We start from the raw sequence: 14,604 nt of genomic DNA on the forward strand, positions 1-14,604 counted from the left end.
GAGCTAGAGTCTCACTCTGTCGCCCAGACTGGAGTGCAGTGGCCGCTCCCGGCCACCGCAGCCTCGACCTGCTGGGCTCCGGCGATCCTTCCGGCGATCCTTCCGCCTCAGCCTTCCCAGTAGCTGGAATTACAGGCGTGCGCTACCACGCCCAGCTGATTTTTTGATTTACTGTAGAGATGAGGTCTCGCCTGCCCAGGCAGGTCTCGAACCCTCGGGCTCAAGCAATCCACTCACCTCAGCCTCCCAAAGGCGCGGGATTACAGGCTGAGCCACCGAGCCTGGCTAAGAATAATGTACACTTTTTAAACATATGAATACCTATTTGCTGCCCACAGGATTTGACAAAACACAAGCAGAGACAATTGTGTCAGCATTATCCACTTTATCAAATGTCAGCCTGGATACCGTCTACAAGGAGATGGTCACTCAAGCTCAGCAGGTAATATATTGATTTTTATAACTTCGGTTAGTTTCAGTAGACAATCATTTTCATAACTACATCTCTATCTACTCAGTGACCTTCCAAACACACCTGTGTTCCTTGTTTTCCCTAAAGAGACAACAAAAAAAGAAAAATCTTGAGTAAAGTCAGTATCTAGAGAGACCGAATAGTTAGAATAGTTGTAATAAGATTGTGGTAACACAGAGACTGGAATTTTGCCAGATTTTCTGTGTGAGTTAATTATATTGTTGGAATCATGAGTCATTGTAGATTAATGAAACTACTTTTCCCCCCATAAAGCCCACCACCATGTAGAAGAACAAACCTTTCTATATAGTAAGTATATTTTATTGCTGTCATATTTCTTTTTTGGTTAAGTTTCACAGACTTAGCTGGAAGGGGCTTCCATGGCTGAAAAGGGCATCATAAATTGCCTGGCTAAGATGCTTTAATTTGACTGAATATAAAAATCCTTAAAGTCAAATAATAATTCTGTTTACTAAGAACTTAACATGTTCTTAAGAAGCGCAGTGCTGAGTACTTTTCATGTATTATTTAATCTCTAACAACCCTGAAAAGTAGGCAGAATTCTATTTTGCCACTTAAGGCATGTTCAGAGAGGTTACTATGCAAGAGTTTTCATTGTGGTGATATGAGCAAAACATTAATGTTGTATAAAGGATAGAATAAGCAAAATTAACTGGAATCATAATTCATGTCTGTCAGTCATGAAATTGCTGTGTTTACAGATCTGTTTTCTTCCTATGTTATTTTTTTAACATTTTAATTCTTCAAATTTAGGCTTCCTTCCTCAGATATATGTGTTATAGCACAAAAAGAAAAATCAAGATTTCTTACATAAAATTAGAGTCTCTTGCATAAAATTTCATTACTTTAATGGTCATGGAGGATCGAAAGATTTTAAAGATTTCTACTATAATCTCCAAATAACTTACCTTTAAATTTGTATAAGTATTTTTTAGCTAGTTTTTTAGGATCACAGCAGATTAAGTCCACTAAAGAAAAGCCAAGCATTTAATTGATTTCTCAAAGTTATGAGCTATCCTGAAAGAGCTATCAGTGAATTAAAACTGACTTGAGGACTCTTCATGTTGCTAGGACTATTTAATCCTATATTCAAGATGTAGGATTGAGCATAGGAATATTACTGTTAAACTTACGGCCTTTTTTTTTAATTAAAAATCTTATTCCATCCTTGAGCCCAGCCCATTGCTGATTTCACCTCTAGAACAGAATAAGGCACAGAGATGTCATGAAGGGTGGGGCTAAGGCTCAGGGCCATCGGGTCTGCAAGCTACCTACTTGATCACTTCAGAAAGGGCCATACTATGTCAAGTCTGCTCATTCTGGGAGTTAGATTATATTGTGAATTCACTTATAATCTGAATATTTTCTCATGACTCCACAATAGTTAAAACAATTATACTGTTAATAGATCTGACTACTTAACAATGGAGTATGTCTTTCCATTAAAAATTTTTGAAGGACACTTAGACTGTTCTGTAGGCTTTTTGAGTATGTATTTAAAGGAAGAATGAGGTAAAAAGAGACTATTAGAGCCATAATACAATCCCTTATTCTCAGTTTCAGAATCCACAAGAAGTCTAATTAGATTCCCAGTGCTTCTCTATGTAGTCTCAATAATAAAAATATGTTATATTTAGGGTCATGAAACTCCTTTATAATGATATTTCAGAAGAATAGGCCTGGCAGCCCCTAGGGGCCACATCTGTGTGACTTCTGAATTAATTCTCAAATATTTCAAGCAGAATGAAATAAAAGAAAGTGAACCCCCTCCCTAAGAACATGAGGGTTAGGAAAGACATGAGTCAAGGATGTCTGCTTAGCTGGGCTCGGTGGCTCAGCCTGTAATCCCGCGCCTTTGGGAGGCTGAGATGAGTGGATTGCCTGAGCCTGTGGGTTCGAGACCCGCCTGGGCAGCGAGACCTCATCTCTACAATAAATCAAAAAATCAGCCGGGCATGGTAGCGCATGCTTGTAATTCCTGCTACTGGGAAGGCTGAGGCGGAAAGATCGCCGGAGCCCGGCTTCGGTGGCCGGAAGCGGCCACTGCACTCCAGTCTGGGCGACAGAATGAGACTCCAACTACAAAAAAAAAGGATGTCTGCTGTAGAAAGTCAAAACACTTTTTTAAGATAATAGTACTTAAGACTTCTTCTACATTAAACATTAATGTCAGACTATCCTGCTTCAGCCATCAGATCCCTGTCCCATTGGCAATAATAATAGCTAACATTTATTGAGTGCTAACCATGTGCCAAGTACTCCTTTAAGCATTATACACACATTATCTTGTTTAATCCTCAAAACAAATCTTTAAGGTATATAGGTACTGTTATTATTTCCATTTTACCAACGAGACCAGTGAAATTAAATAACTTGCCAAGACCTCAAAATAAATGGCAGTTTAAAACCAAACCCCGATGGCCTGACTCCAGAACTCACACTTTTAACCTCTACTTCATGTGTCTGTGCCATCTAAAAGTTGTTACTGGAGAAGTATGCATTCCAGGCTCTTTGAAGACTTGAGTCATTTATTGCTTATGTGTCCAGAATTGTTATAGCCTTTCTTTTCTAAAAGTCATATCAGTTTTTGAAGCAGTCTTTCTTATTCGTAACAATCAACAGAGGACGGCAACCCCAACAAAGTACCCCTGGCCACAAATTGTGACTTTAAATATGGATGTTCCAGCTAGTGATCTTCTTCTTTTTGGGGGCTTCCCCCCCCCAATCCTATTTACAGAGTCCCTTTAAAGTTTATACCCTTATCTTATTTTTCTTTTAGTAAAGAAGGATAGATGAATTAGCAAGCTACCTAATTTTAAGAAGTTTAGTGGGTACAGGTTGAGTAATCCCCTATCTGAAATGCTTGGGACCACAACAAATGTTTTGGATTTCAGATTTTGCAGATTTTGGAATACTTGCATTTTACTTATCAATTGAGCATCCCAAATCTGAAATCCAAAATGCTCCAAGGCATGTTTCCTTTGAGTATCATGTTGGCACCTCAAAAAGTCCTGGATTTTTGGATTTTCGAATTAGGGATGTTCAACCTGTAACAGTTTTATTTTCTTTGTAAGTCTGCCTTAAATCATTTCCATGAAAATGCCCCTTGTTAGAAAAGTAAAGCTTATAAATCTATCAGGCAGGGTCAACCTTTTCTTCCACATATTGTTTGTAGTGCTAAATATAGGGAAGATTCCCAGAAATTATGTTGTGCTGACAAAGGGGCAATTATTTTAACCATACACCTATCTATTTTGTCTAACTACCTGATTTCTGAGTCTTATCTGAGTCTTCCTAGTGGTAGACAATTCCTCAAAATCAAAGCAATAAAAGATGATAAAACCCTTTCCATATAGTTATTAAAAAAAATTTGCTGCAGAATTCTTAGGATCTAAGTAAGCATTTTGTTGGTATGCTTTTCATTTAAAAGACCTAGACACTTCTTTTCACTAGGAAATACTTTTTTTCTTCCTTGAATCTTTTTATATTGATATGTATCTTTTTATTTATATTTTGATTTGCAGGTTTCATTGTTTTTTCACTTAACCAAGTAACATTTATACCTTGTAGCATGTTAACAAATTCATTTAAATTTTATGAAAACAATTCCATTGATAAAAGATGGCTTCCCATAGATCACTAGGTTATTTTTATTTTGTTTTCTAGGAAATAACAGTACAACAACTAATGGCTCACTTGGACTCCATCAGGAAAGACATGGTCATCCTAGAAAAAAGTGAATTTGCAAACCTGAGAGCAGAGAACGAGGTGATACAAATTTTAATTTATAACTAATAAAATAACTGATCTCACAAGTATTCTATTTAGGAAATAAAATAATAACACCAAGTAACAATTTTATATTGTTATAAAACAGTAAGTTTTTAGATTAAAAATAGACTGTTTAACCACACCTAATCTTTGTGTATAAATTATAATTTTTTGCATACTGAGGAGTAAGAGTTATATTTTATACATATGAGAACGCCACATAAAAAGGAAAGTCTTTGAGCTCTATATAGTATATAAAATTTGTATAACTCATGGTATAATGTTCTCAGAGCTAAAAGTAATATGGCATTTTCCATTTGATTTGATCCTGCACTAAGTGACTTTGCTATCTGATAGGAAAATATGTTTCTGTAATTAGGTCAGAATTTTTAAGTTGTTATTCACTAATTTAAAATATTTTTAAATTTAGAAAATAAGTTTCTTGAAGTAGAATTTAATATAAAAACAAATGTGTTTTGTTCATAAGTATTATCTTCTGAATATGATAGTTTCCTAATGTCTTTTATATTTGTTCTTTATCAAATTCTGTATTAGAAATCCATAGATTGTCTAAGTTTTGCTAATCAAGGGTTTCATATTTTTTAAATAAATCATAATATGGATTTCTGGTTTAATGTTAATTGTGTGTGATCTTTCTTATACCTAGAAAATGAAAATTGAATTAGACCAAGTTAAGCAACAACTAATAGTAAGTGAAATTTTTTCCAGTTATTAATTTCAAAACAAATACTCATTATAAGATCATTTAAAAAAACATCTTTACTTGCTTTAAAGCATGAAACCAGTCGAATCAGAGCAGATAATAAACTGGACATCAATCTAGAAAGGAGCAGAGTAACAGATATGGTAATGTGCTTCAGAATGTACTTTCTTGGTTACTTATTCCTTTTTAATTTTTAGTCTTTTTTAACTGCCTGTTAATTCATATTCTATAGTTTACAGATCAAGAAAAACAGCTTATGGAAGCAACCACAGAATTTACAAAAAAGGTATGGTAGTATATAAAAATTCTTTTGTACAGTTCTTCTGCCTCGTGTAACTCCTATTATGTGCATTAGTTTTAAGTTTAGACTTTAAAAAACTAGCCCAAAAGAACCTATGATTTCCTCATAACTATTATAGTTAGCCAGCACTTTTGAGTAACCTGCCACTAGATAGATGAGCTATGACCTCAGAGTAAGAATCAAACTTTCCCTATACATACTTTTTTAAGTTAACTAATTTGTTTTTATATAGAAAATAACTATTTTTTAGGTCAGGTGCAGTGGCTTACACCTATAATACCAGCACTTTAGGAGGCCGAGGCAGGATTGCTTGAGCCCAGGAGTTCAAGACCAGACTGGGCAATATAGGAAGACCTTATCGCTACAAAAAGTCAAAATTAGCTGGGCGTGGTGGTGCATGCTTGTAGTCCTAGCTACTCGGGAGCCTGAGGCAGAAGGATCATCTGAGCCCAGGAGGTCAAGGCAACAGTGAGCCGTTATTGTGCCACTGTACTCCAGTCTGTCTCACTCTGTAGAGTGAGACTCCATCTCAAAAAACTAAAAATAAAAAAATAACTATTTTTTAAAAGACAAAGATTCACCGTTGGTATTTCACAGTTGGTATTTCACAATTGGTATTTAAATGAGTGTCTAGGTTCAGTTAAATCAGGATTCCCCAATTCCTGGGCCGTGGACTGGTACCAATCCATAGTCTGTTAGGAACTGGGCTGCACAGCAATAGGTGAGCAGCAGGCTCTGCCTTCTGTCAAATCAACAGTGTATTAGATTCTCATAGGAGCACGAACCCTATTGTAAACCACACATACAAGGGATCTAGGTTGCACGAGCCTTATGAGAATCTAATGCCTGATGATTCTACCCCCTGTCCATGTAAAAACTGTCTTCTGGCCGGGCATGGTGGCTCAAGCCTGTAATCCCAGCACTTTGGGAGGCCAAGGGGAGGTGACTGCCTGATCCCTGCAGGTTTGAGAACTGTCTGGACAACTTGGCGACCTCATTTCTACAATAAAAATCAAAAAATTAGCTGGGCGTGGTAGTGCACCTCTAATTCTGGCTACTTGGAAGGCTGAAGTGGAAGGATCATCTGAGCCCAGCGGGTCAAGGCTGGGGTGGCCATGAGCGTGCCACCTCCATCCTGGGAGACAGAGATTCTGACTCAAAAAAAAACAAAAAAAAAAACTGTCTTCCATGAAACTGGTCCCTGATGCCAAAAAGGATGGGGACTGCTGAGTTAAATAATTCTTAACATTTTTTAAGATCATAATAAATATTGTTTATTAATGTGGCAGATACAATTTTACATGCTTTACTTGTATCTGTTTTAATCTTCATGCCAGCCTCTGTGAGGTAGGACTATTATTCCCATTACCAATTTGGAAAATGTGACATTGAGAGGTTAAGGTCACACAGTTAATAAGTGGTAGAACTGGGAAAAGAACCTGGTTTAAAACCCCATTTCAGAACTACTGCTCTTCTCAGTAATCCTAAAATGTAATCATTAACTTAATCTCTTTGGTTTAAGTAAAGCCCAGCCTAGTCCTTTTCATACAAGTTCAAAGCCATTTGGTCTTCAACTTAACAGAAGATACTACTGTTGCTCATAATTTAAGAGAAGACAAGATCACATTTGTCCTTTCAAGGATCCTATTCTTTTCCCTTACTTCTTGGTCAGATAAAAGAGATAAACAAGGAAATCAGCAAAATCTCTTACAACTCATTTCTGAGCTTAGAGGTCTCATTCTCTCTCTCCTCCCTATCACTTGGACCCTATATACACATCATTCCATCACATATTTCTGACATTTCCTTTACTATTGATACCAGTTCATATTGTAAACTTAGTGGATTTTGTTTTCATTTGCAGAACATATTTAAAGTTTTAACCATAATATCCTAAGAACTTTACACACATAAAGTGATAGTTCTATGACTGAAATTCTTTCTTCTCAGTTTGTCATCTTATATATTTAGGTCTCATATGTTATTAGGAGGTTGTTAGTAGAATATGCCCAGTATGTGATAATCCTAAGAGATGATCTTCAAATATGAAAGTAGAAGGAATGTGATTTGTCAGTTTGTAGTGTTCATTTAATCTGTGTATACCACTATGCTTTTACTGCTAACCCAGTTAAGACTTCTATAATGCACAATCAGCCTATAAGTGTGGGTTTCTAATGTAAATATTTTTATTCATTTAATACATAGGAACATTATTGAGTTATCTTATTCTTATTTGCTACAGGATACCAAAACCAAAAATATTATTTCAGAAACCAGTAATAAAATTGACACTGAAATTGCTTCCTTAAAACACTGATGGAGTCTAACAAACTTGAAACAATTCGTTATCTTGCAGGTAAGACTGTTAGTCAGAGAAAGAACTTACAATGTCATTCAGTTAGTTTCTACCTTTCAATATAATCAAGCAGGCACAGAAAAAAAGATTATAACAAGGCTCCTTTATTGGTTTGTACCTGTAGTGCTTGTAGGATCCAGTATCAGGAATAAGTTTCATAGGCAACTTTACAACTTACTAACAGGAAAAAGCATACGGATAGTAAAGTGTATATAAAAAGGTACAAAATGATATAGGTACAAACTAGGCATTCTGCAATGAAAGAAATGAAAATATTATTTGTATTGCTTATGTTCTTCCATAAGGATTGAGTGAGGTTAGAGAGGAAGATCAATAAAGTAGGTAGGTATAGGCCATTAAAAACCATAGTAGGAGCCGGGCTCGGTGGCTCAGCCTGTAATCCCGCGCCTTTGGGAGGCTGAGGTGAGTGGATTGCCTGAGCCCACGGGTTCGAGACCTGCCTGGGCAGCGAGACCTCATCTCTACAATGAATCAAAAAATCAGCCGGGCGTGGTAGCACATGCCTGCAATTCCGGCTACTCGGAAGGCTGAGGCGGAAGGATCGCTGGAACCCAGCAGGTTGAGGCTGCGGTAGCCGGGAGCGGCCACTGCACTCCAGTCTGGGCGACTGAGTGAGACTCCAACTCAAAAAAAAAAAAAAACCATAGTAGGGAGAGAGATAACCTCTTACTTTTAATCACTTGATTCAGCATAGATACTGACCCCAAAATTAGATTATCTGTCACATACCGAGCTCTTCAAGTGCCATCTGAACCTGACCCAATTACAGCACCCCAGTGAGTCAGGAAGAATGCCTAGTCAACTATTGTCTTTTTTCTCTCTTTTTATAAAAAGTAATGTATTTTTATTATAAATTATTCACATAATTCAAAAACAGTAAAAGTGAAAGTCTTCCAGATCCCCTCACCATGTGTATTGACTATTAGTAGTAAATGTTTTCTAGGCTTTTTCTTCTATATAGAGAGACTTATTTAAAAATAATTAAATCATATATTACAGTCTGTTCTACAACTTTTAAAAATTTAACCAGGCTGGGCCTATAATCCCAGCACTTTGGGAAGCCGAGGTGAGAGGACTGACTAAGCTCAAGGGTTCAAGACCAGCCTGGGCAACACAGCAAGACCTCATCTCTACAATAAATCAAGAAAAATTAGCTGGGCATTGGTGGCACATGTCTGTGCTTCCAGCTACTTGGAAGGCTGAGGTGGAAGGATCGCCTGAGCCCAACAGGTCGAGGCTGTGGTGGCCATGAGCGTGCCACTACACTCCAGCCTAGGTGACAGAGTGAGACTCCAACTTAAAAAAAAAAATATTAACCAAACGTCTTAAATATCTTTCCATGTCCATGCACACATAGACATCTTATTAGAAAACATAGTACTCCTTCATGTGAAAATTTTACTAAGAACACTACTGCACTGAATAGTCATATATTAGGCATGTTGAAAATTCTTCATATTAACAAATTACTGTTTGAAATAAAATTGTTGATTTATACCATTAGGATGACAGTAGGGGTGAAGATGGGGACCCCAGACCTCAGCTGAACTATGGAAGGGGTAGAAGCATTGCCTAACTACAGGGAGAACTGGAATCAGAACTTACTCAAGTTTTAACTTGTCTCTGAATACCTGCCTCATTTTCTCATTCCAGCTTCCTCCTTATGGGTTGGAAACATTGCCACCAATAGCTCTTCCATAGACTCTTACTCTAGTTTCGCTAATAAGGAGAGATTACCCTCTTAGTTCCAATTAAGAAAATCCTAGAGCACTCTGAATAGTTCATCTTGGGTCAGACATCATCTTTTGACCCAGAACACTGTTGCCAAGGAGGCAAGAATTGTCTGATAATGGCAGTATCCAACTAATTTGTATAGTTAATGTGACAGAATCTGTTCTGGGCATATGAATAATAATAAAAACTAATATTTACAGATTGCCTGGTGCATTGCCAGGCACATGCTCACTTAAGCATTTTGCATATATGTAGAATGTCTCCTTGGCCATAGAAGATAAACAATAAATTTAAAAGCAATTTGAGATGGTTCCATAGCAAAATGACAGCAACAAAAAATAGAAGCTGAAATTACAGCAGCAAGAAATAAGAGCAAAACTTAAATGCAGCAAAAACTGTGTATTCTAATAAAGAAATGAAATACCTCCCTTCTCACAATAAATAAAAAGTGTTCATTTGGTTATCTATAACTTCTCAGCTCTTGAGTTAGCAGAGAATATAATCACCTAGATAGCACTATGTGGCTCAAAACAATGATAAACTGAATCTTTCAGGTATCACAGTATAAAATGAGAATAGCAAAGCAGTCAAGTACACCTAGTCTTAAATCCTGGGTTCACTACTTGTTTGCATTATAACTTCGGGCTTTTGCCTATCTGTACAATAGGGATAATACCATTAGTCTCATATAATTAAATAAGGTAGTGTATGTAATTGCTCAGCACACTAGCACACTTCCTGACACATTGTAGGTAGTAGCAGGATCAAATGGGAGAGTATTTATTTGCCTAGTGAAAGTAAGACAGTCACTTTTTAGTGTTATTTCTCCTTTAATGTCCTGCTTCCCCGTATATCTTAGAGATTCCTAATCTCATTTCTTAAAATTGAGAGTAATCTTGTTATTAACCACGTTTCAGTCAGTAGAGAGAACAAATGGGAAAATGTATAATTAGATATATACATGATTATGTATACTCATATACATTATAGTTAGAACAACTTTGCTTTGAAAAGCTAATTTCTTGTGTTTTCAGTCATAAAAGTTTGCCTTTTTTCTCAGATTTTCTATGTTACAAATTTGTTCATGGCTGTTTATACAAACTGGAGACGAAGGAGTCCCTAAAAGCCTCACTCACTCAGATTTACCGTCTTAAAGCTAGGAAAACAGAAAGGTTTCTGTCCACATTGATGTAACATAGAGTCCACAGTATTATATTAACTACTTAAAAAAACGTAATACTTTTTCTGCCTTCTACTTCATTGAGTGTATTTCAAAGGATTCTAATTAAAATTTTATTTTTAAATGAAAGAAATTATTTTAAATGTACTGAAAAGGCAATTAAAATTTTCTTCTCATACATTTATGGATATCATAATTTTTTAACACAAATGTTTTTTCACTTATCATAAGATCTGAAATTAGAGTTTATAATTATTTAAAGTAGTCAAGACTAACGTTAAAGTGGCCAGGCTTACATCTGCATGTAATTTCAGCACTTTAGCAGGCTGAGGCAGGAGGACTGGTTGAGCCCAGGAGTTCCAGACCAGCCTGGGCAACATAGCAAGACCTCTTCTCTACAAAAAAAATTACAAAGCCAGGTGTGGTGGCAGGTGCCTGTAATTCCCAGCTACTTGGGAGGTTGAGGCAGAAGGTTGCCTGAGCCCAGGAGGCTGAAGCTGTAATGAGCCATGTTCATGCCACTGCACTCCAGTCTGGGCAACAGAGTGAGACTTCAACTCAAAATAATAATAATAATAATAATGTTCATAATGATTTTAAATACTGTTTATAGGTTCTAACTGACATATAATTTACATTTTAAATAACTGTCATCCTTATTCTGTTTTAAAATACAGGCACTTTTCAGAAGAATTGGTATTAATCCAGCCCTTAAGAATGTCCTTTATCCTTAATTTTCTAAGGAATGAAAAACATAGGGTAGAAAATTCGTTGGATTTCCTTTGTTTTTGCTCTTTATTTAAATTGAAGATAACATTATTCTGTTTATCTCTGCAAAATAATCACAAATATTTTACCTGTAACATAGTTTCTTCTTTTCACAGCCTCAGTGTTTACTTGCCTGGCAATAGCATTGGGATTTTACAGATTCTGGAAGTACTATTAATGCTCCTACTGCTGCTGTTAGTGACTTAGAACACTAACCCAGGATGATTTACTTTGACCATTGTCCATTGCAGCAGAAATTTGCCACACGATCATTCAAAGTATATATGGACTAAAGAGAAATGTTTTAGAATGGAAGAGATATTTTGTCTTTATTGTGTGTATATCTTTATTTTATTATGTTGAAAAGCTGTCATTCAAAATATGATTTATTTAAAACAGAAGGGCATTTTGTCCTTATCCTTTTGATAGTTCATAGAAACTGAACCAGAGTTTTCTTGTTTTTGCTTGAACAACTATGTAAATCATGTAGGATTATATTGTTATCAGCTGCTTATTTGAAAAATTTCCTAGCCTACATACTTATTATTGAATTTAACTTTCCTGTTAAATATTGTATAATTACATTTTTATAAAAAAATAAAAGATTATTATAACAAAATTGTTTGGATTTTAAGTGACCATATAGCTGGAGAGTTTCTTTTGTAATGAACTAAAACAATAAATTTAAAAATAATATATGCTCTAGTGCCAGTGTACAAAACTTAGTATGAAATCTTTGGAACTCCCAAATATTGAGCTTTGATACATATTTTAAAAATTTTACACAAAAACAAGTTTATCCCTGCTTCTTAAAACCGTTTAAGTCAACCAGTAAAACAAACCTTTTCTTAATGGTTCATTTAAATTCAGCAAACACTTATTGGTATCTAGTATGTACTCTGAAGAAACACAGAGAAATTCAGATTTTTATTTTGTTTTGTTGTTAATGGGTCTACTGTAGTTTTTCTTATTTTATAGTATCTATTAGTAGATCATATGTACTTTCAAATAAATTTTAAAATATCATTTTCATCTTAGTTCTTCAGTTTTATCCAGGTCAAGAAGCTAAGGTCAGAAAATGCTATTTCAAAAGGTTTCATAATGTCTTGGAAATAGTTTTAAAAGTTTGATAATCAGTTACTCAAAATAACTCTGGCATTTGTTTAGCTATAAATAGGAAATCCACAGTATAGAGTAGTCAGGAAATGGGTCCATATGGTTCAGTGAGTGAGAATCACAGGCTTTCCAACAAAATTTTTCTCAAAGATTTAACTGCTGAGTTGTTTTGAAAGCAAAAAGTCTATTTTAACATGATCGTGTTGCATTCTGATTCATTTAGATAAATTTATATTGGGTTAATAAGTAAGGAGATGGTGTGGTGGTATGCCTGTCGTCCCAACTACTCAGAAGGCTGAGGCAGGAGGATCCCTTGAGCCCAAGAGTTCAGGGTTGCAATGAACTATAATCACTTCACTGCACTCAGCCTGGGTAGCCGAGCAAGACTCTGTCTCTAAGACTAAATAAATAACCAACCAGCCATATATAAGGGAGAACTCCAAAAAAGCCCAGAACTTATAAAATGTGTATTTATTCTTACATATTGAAACATCAGTCACCTTTGAAGTATTCTCCGCTTGATGCAATACACCTGTCGAGATGCTTTTTCCACTTCTCGAAACATTTGAGCTGGAGTGTCTTACTCTGTTGCCCAGGCTGGAATGCAGTAGCAAGGCTCACTGCTCCCACAGCCTCAGCCTGCTGGGTTCACTCGATCTGCTCATGATCCTTAATTGTGAGAATTAAGAGACAGTAAAGGACCTGGCACAGATGTCACACTAAAAGTGCCATATAAATGTTGACTATTATGACTATAGATTGAAAGCCTATGGAAACCACAGAAAAACTAATGATAGTGAACATAAGGGTTATCAAAAAGATAGGTAAGATTTTTTTAGACTTGGTTACAGACCCTTGACCAGCTGAACTAGTTTCAGAATCGAATGCACTCTTGTCAGGGCAAACTAATTCTGATGATAGTAGGTCAAAATGGCCTTTAGTACCCATGTAAGGTACATACAAGGATTGACAGGGTAGACCATCTGGTGAATAGGGAGGGTGGGGCATGGGTCATGCCATTTTGGGGCAAAAACTGCTGAATACTCAGTGCAGTGTCAGCAGGTGCGGTCATAAATCACCCATCATGAAATGGGCAAACACATTCAAAGAACCTCTCCCTCCAAAAAGTTCACTGAAGCTGAATGCAGCCTATTACAACAATGTTAGCTGGTATACTGATGCCAGTGGGTTTCTAGAACACTTAACCTAGCAAGGAAAGCTTGTATGTACTATAAGGTACCTGCCCTCCAAAAAATAATTCCAGAGTTTTTTGTGTCCTCCTCATATGTTACAGTCCACTGTAAGAAACTGTTGCATTTGTTGAGTTAACCAGCATGACTGCCTGCTATGTGCCCAACAGCATGCTAGTCCCCATGTGCATAGAGGTATGCTAGTCCCCATGTGCACAGAGGTGAACATATTTTCCTTCATATGGAACTGACGGTCTTAGTGGAGAATAGAGGCATTAAATAAGTATATTAGGTTATTACAATTTAAAATATGCCAAAATGTTAGAAAGGAATGCTTCTTCCCTCCATATGAAGGAAGCTCCAATAGCATAACATTACTGTCACTCTTCATCCCCTTACCACTCTGCCCAGGTGAAGTAAAGTGACTTATCCAATTGTAAACTTGGAAGGAGGAACAAGGCCCAAGTAGCTGACCTGCTTCCTCCCAACTCCTGTTTGGCACCAGTCTGTCTGTAGAGGCTTTCATTTTGTTCTGTTCCTGTGAGATCAGGCTCTCCCTTTGAGGGATGAGGCCTACCCCAGTATAACATGCCCGAGATAGCATAAATCTGTTTTTACTGTTCAGTGAGTGGAAGCTCACTGGGCTGAAGATAAAGAGCATATTCTTTTGCCAGGTACCATGGCATGTACCTGTAGTCCCAGCTACTTAGAAGGCTTGAGGTAGGAGGGTTGCTTGAGCCCAGAAGTTCAAGGATATGGTACACTATGATCATGCCTGTGATTAGTCACTGCCCTCCAACCTGGGCACCATAGTGATGCCCTGTCTCTTTAAAAAGAAATTCTCCGTACCTTTGGGAGGCTGAGGTGATTGGATTGCCTGAGCCCGCGGGTTTGAGACCCACCTGGGCAACTTGGTGAGACCTCATCTCTACAATAAATCAAAAATCAGC

General features: G+C 36.7%; 1 protein-coding gene across 1 annotated transcript in view; it reads left to right on the forward strand.

The window, feature by feature from the left end:
- CCDC90B (coiled-coil domain containing 90B) overlaps window positions 1-11,967 on the forward strand; it is a 19,988-nt gene extending 8,021 nt beyond the window's left edge. The window contains 8 exon segments of the mRNA XM_008066739.2: window positions 339-442; window positions 4,160-4,261; window positions 4,932-4,973; window positions 5,060-5,131; window positions 5,221-5,274; window positions 7,532-7,589; window positions 7,592-7,645; window positions 11,465-11,967. Coding sequence (XP_008064930.1) covers window positions 339-442; window positions 4,160-4,261; window positions 4,932-4,973; window positions 5,060-5,131; window positions 5,221-5,274; window positions 7,532-7,589; window positions 7,592-7,645; window positions 11,465-11,526 — 548 coding nt within the window. The 3' untranslated portion in view covers window positions 11,527-11,967.
- Window positions 11,968-14,604: the final 2,637 nt, after the last annotated feature.

The sequence above is a fragment of the Carlito syrichta genome, unplaced genomic scaffold (genome assembly GCF_000164805.1).
Source record: "Carlito syrichta isolate Samal-C Ts95f unplaced genomic scaffold, Tarsius_syrichta-2.0.1 Scaffold309093, whole genome shotgun sequence".
Taxonomy (NCBI): Eukaryota; Metazoa; Chordata; class Mammalia; order Primates; family Tarsiidae; genus Carlito; species Carlito syrichta.